General features: G+C 41.5%; 1 protein-coding gene across 1 annotated transcript; it reads right to left on the reverse strand.

Annotated features, from left to right (window-relative positions):
- Positions 1 to 992: 992 nt before the first annotated feature.
- ORMDL1 (ORMDL sphingolipid biosynthesis regulator 1) lies at positions 993 to 4231 on the reverse strand. The gene is made up of 3 exons (XM_010179880.1): positions 4055 to 4231; positions 2632 to 2783; positions 993 to 1149 (listed from the first exon to the last, which is right to left on the reverse strand). Exons 1-3 carry the CDS (start codon positions 4226 to 4228, stop codon positions 1014 to 1016), a joined length of 462 nt encoding a protein of 153 aa, XP_010178182.1. The 5' UTR covers positions 4229 to 4231; the 3' UTR covers positions 993 to 1013.
- Between the last annotated feature and the right edge of the window lie 473 nt (positions 4232 to 4704).

Consider the following 4704-nt stretch of genomic DNA (forward strand, 5'->3'; position numbering starts at 1 on the left):
AGATGTACCTCCTGCACTCTAGCTCCAGAGTTGTTTATACACAAGATTACTCCACAGTGGGATTCCTCCACATGTCTAAGACATGCAAATTATCTAAACCTTTTTCTATTCTAACTTGTGGCCTCCACAGAGGTCTCTCTTATGTGTTCTGTTGCTCTATAATGGAGCTGCTGCTCTGACAACAGCAGCAACCCTTTCCCCCACCATTACAGGCCTCTTAACTACTGAACAATAACCCATCAGTCAAGTATCACAGAAAAGAAGAAAAAATCCACACCTCGAAGGAAATGTCAATTCTTCAGGATGCCAGTCAGTCTCCTGGTAAGCAAAATGAACTAACGCAACAGTAGCAACTTGTAAAAGCTTACATAAACTGAGCTATCAAGTTGATGTACAATTTCCCTGAGCCAACAGTTGAGGACTTTCTTCGGTCTTTGTGACAAAACAAAAACAAAATTAAAAAATCACAAGAACAGATAAGGCATGAATTACACCACCAGTTTATGCCAGCTGTCACAGTATTTACTGTGAGACAAACTTTTACAATGCAGTAACAAGCACAACCACCTACAGTCCATACAGCAGAAACCAGCTACTTCCACTGATCTACGAATGCGGCCTCACCAGTTCTTGGCAGCGAGGATCCTGGGCTGATACGCAGTTACCATTTGCATTACGGGTTACGGGGGTGAATTTCAACTGGTACTTGCACTTCCCATACAAGTCACTTTTATCAGTACACACATCTCAGTGGTGATGATGCTTTAGAGCTGGGCCTGCCCGATTCTTCATGGAAATCTTTCTTCTAGAGGTTCCCGATTCACATCTAAGTATTTGAATGTAACTTCTTATAAACTCAACTTCCACCCCATGCTGCAGGAAGCAGGAATTGTGTCTCAGCTGTAGAAGCGTCTCTCATGGAGTACGACTGGATACGCAGCACAGCAGATTGCTCGTGTCCTTCACCTGCGAGCACCAGCAGCCACGTCGGGGGCAGTCAGTGTCAAACCTGCTTAATACTTATTGATGCCAAAGATTCGAACACCATGCAACTGTGGCAGCTTGGGGATAAGCACGGTCAGGAGAGAAGCTGTGTTGAGGATAAAGTGTGCTGGATCATACTTGGTATAGAAACTCGCCAGGAAGTACCTGCGGGACAGAAGGGAGCAAGCTCAGATGATAACAGCCTTGTCTAAAAAATAAACAAACAAAACAGAGCTGAAAAAAGTGCTTTAGCAACCAGCCATATTTTACTGACGAACAACCGATCCATTCCTGAATTAAATCTCTCATCTGAGGTTCTAGAACATCTACAGCAGAATTACGGACTAGGTCTCTTCTTCCCTCACTTCTCCAGGTGCTCCAGAGCAGCTCTCAGTTACTGTGCCAGTATTTTCCTCCAGCATTTCTACCCACTCCTCGAGCTGGCATCTCTGTCTTCTAAAGCTACGAGCCTGACCTGTGGTACAAGTTGTAAACGGTGTGAGATCCGTTACCACAGCACTTGCAGTTCTGCTGCCCCAGCAAGCTCAGTGACAAAGCTTCTGATATTTTTCAGTGCAAAAATAATTTCTGCTGAGCACACCCGGGACTGGTGTGGTTTTCAAATCCTTCCCGTCTGACAGACATTGCCAGCACATTTTTCTTTAAAGCTAGTCCAGAACCTGTCCAACTGAAAGAGTAAGGAATTGTGCCTCAGAAAATCCAATTCACTACCAACCTCTTTACCCTTTGAGCCAATCATTTCATCTTGTTCTCTGCAAAAACTCGTCACAGAAATGACACTATGAGGTTGTTGGGGTTTTGGTGTTTTCTTCCCAGCAAAACAGAGATGTTTATTCAGCTACTTAAGCATTATGAGTGCATGAAGAGAGCCATACACAAGTGTTACGAATACAAAATTCCCACTGGAAAATGAGACGCTATCTTTGAAGAAAGAGGATTTCCTTTTTAGAGTTGTATGTATTTTTTTCAGTTTCTATCCTTCATGAACCAACTTTCTGAACACAATACAGGATCTTCCCTCCCTACCCCTCCCCCCACCACAAGTGGACAACTTTTCCTTAAGGGAAAAAAAAGACTTATTAAAGACAGGTCTGATTTCCTTCAGTTACGCAACCAGGCTTGTGTCAAGAGACAGGCGGTGTGGAATTTCTCATCTATTTACACCACTGGTGTACACACAGACAGTCTATGCAGAGCAAAACTGACAGGAAAACCCTGGATCCCATTCAGTGAGGGCTGCCACACTCCTTGTAATCACAAAATGGTTAATAAATGCTGTCATGTGCATGTGCTAAAGGCAGTTAGTTTGGATTTTCAATATTTATGACTCCTCTTAAAGGACTTAAAGAGTTAACAGAGAGTTTTCTTCATTTCTGATGTTTCCAAACTGTTATTAATGAGGCAGGTTTTAAACTTCGACATCAGTATGTAAACTGAAAGCTGCAGGAAGAAAGGTTGTTGATTATATGGCCTATAAATATGTACTACCTGCCTCTGTGATGTACAAACAAACATGGGAACGAGAGAGAAAATGCTTTTAGGGCATAAACTGCAGTTCGTTTGGTTGCAGCATTTGAAATCATACATTTATGATTCAAGTAATCCATAATACAGTTTTGAACTCACAGAATTATAGGAGAGATTGTGAAGAACTTCCTTGAAGATGTAAATTGTACTCCGTAATCCAGCTGTTCCCAGTGTGTTAGTAGCCTAGCCTTCCCCTGATCGGGTGTTTCAAAAGGAGTTCCCTTCACTGCATGCAAAAACACATACATTCCCTGGGGAAAACAAAAAGGGAATACAGTGGCACTTTTAGCTGTATCTTTTAATAATTGTTACATTGTTCAATGCATTGTTGAAAAAAAAAAAAAAGAGAGTTAATGAATTCTCACCCAGAAAAGCTGCGAGCCTGTAAGGAGAAATTACAGAAGAGAGAGGAAGAGGCAAGAAGTGATTTGCCCGAGGTTGTGCTGGCAGTGGCACAGTCAGAATTAAAGCCAAAGTCTATGCGACGTTCGAGCCACTGCCTTGCCTTCTACGTCAGATGGCAAAAACTGCATGAAATCAATAGAATCTTAACAAGCGCTGTAAGAAGTTTAATGCTGTCAATTTATATTACTGCTTTCCTAAGACAGCGTTAAATGTGGTTCCTGTGTGACTGCTCTGGTGATCCTGCTCTGGCAGGGGTTGGACTGGATGAGCTTTCCAGGGCCCTTCCAACTCCTGATATTCTGTGATGCTGTGAGTTAGCAAACCTTTAGTAGGATCTAAATTGCTGGATTATGGCCCTCTTTTCTCTAAGCTTGGCAGAACCAATATAGATTATTGCATTACTTTAAATGATTACAAAAAAAATTATAGCATCCTGGGGAGAGGAGGCAGAAAGACTCTGAAGTTCTTCAGCTTCCATATCCTTTTGCATACAGAAGTCATCACGCAAATCCCAACCCGTTGAGTAACACACAGTTTCTGGGCCTGAATCAAGGCAGTCCAGTTTCTCCCCCTGCTTCCAAATAAGATTTTTCTTATATCATGCATAGTGACAAAGTTGTCTGCTGAAGTCATTCTGAGCTAAAATTTATATAGCTTGACCAGAAATCAAAGCAAGAAGAAGAAGAACACAAATATTTCTGTCCAAGCAAACAGGTAAAGTGCTGAAATTAAACATCGTGGGATACTAACAGATTTCTGTAGATGATACCCAAGCATTAAAAATTAACATATTTTACTGATTCAGCACAGCTCTTTAATAACATACAAAACATGATGATTTTATGTTTGCAATATTCTAGCTTGAGTACATGCTTTTAAAAAAATACGTAAAATGTGTAAGGAATATTTAACGTCTTCCATCCCTGAACACAAAGTGATCACGTATCGCTCCTCCTCCCAAGACCAGCCAACTCACTTAATGGCAGATAACCAAGAGGTGTTTTGACTAGCCAGATTCCACTGTTCATACAGCCTGGCTGTTTTTCTTTTCTCCTGCTACCGTAAATAAATACGTATGAACAACTTTTCAAGTTTTGTTACAAGGTAAGGTACTTACCAGGTTGTGAATCACATTTGTTAACGTCCAGGCCACAGGGACACTACAGAAAGGAATGCTGAGCAAGACAATGTGCAGCATGCCGACCCCCAGCGCGTAAGTCAGCCACATTCCACGACTGTTCATCACCCGCGTGTTGGGATTTACCTCGCTGTGGGCGACTCCTACGTTCATTTTTACCCTGTAAAATAGAACTGTCTGAAGACTGAGACTACTGTTAGAGAGAAGTATTTGACATACACAGTTTTTTAATTTGGGAAAAGGCTGTTTTAAATGAGCAGGCCTAGATATAACAGTGCACGAGCAAAGATGTACCTCAAGATCTTCAAAGTATGGTTCGTAGAGAAGCCAGTACAAAGGGGCTGTTGGAAACTAGGGGAGTTTTCTTGTTTGTTTGTTGTTTTTTAAAAAGGCCCAAACAAATAAACCCCACAAGCCTGCTACAGAAGGGACACTTTAAGAAAATAGTAATCTGTGCTGTTAGAAGCTGAAATTGCAAACCTGTAAGAAACCAAGCTTTGTAACTTTTGTCCTCTAGATCCACAACAATATCCACAGTTCGTTTCCACTTCCCATATAAGACAATTTTCCTCCTGTTTCTCATTCATGTAATGGCTAATGAAGAATTCTACATATACCAACTGTCCAGC

The sequence above is a fragment of the Mesitornis unicolor genome, unplaced genomic scaffold (assembly GCF_000695765.1).
Source record: "Mesitornis unicolor isolate BGI_N332 unplaced genomic scaffold, ASM69576v1 scaffold3832, whole genome shotgun sequence".
Classification (NCBI taxonomy): Eukaryota; Metazoa; Chordata; class Aves; order Mesitornithiformes; family Mesitornithidae; genus Mesitornis; species Mesitornis unicolor.

What these genes read in the sequence shown, in the direction of transcription:
- ORMDL1 (XM_010179880.1), bottom strand. Translation starts at nt 4,228, where the DNA reads ATGAACGTAGGAGTCGCCCACAGCGAGGTAAATCCCAACACGCGGGTG. An exon ending in CAAATGTGATTCACAACCTG is followed by an intron (nt 2,784 to 4,054) that starts GTAAGTACCTTA and finishes TGTTTTCCCCAG; the next exon opens with GGAATGTATGTGTTTTTGCA. An exon ending in ACAATCTCTCCTATAATTCT is followed by an intron (nt 1,150 to 2,631) that starts GTGAGTTCAAAA and finishes TCTGTCCCGCAG; the next exon opens with GTACTTCCTGGCGAGTTTCT.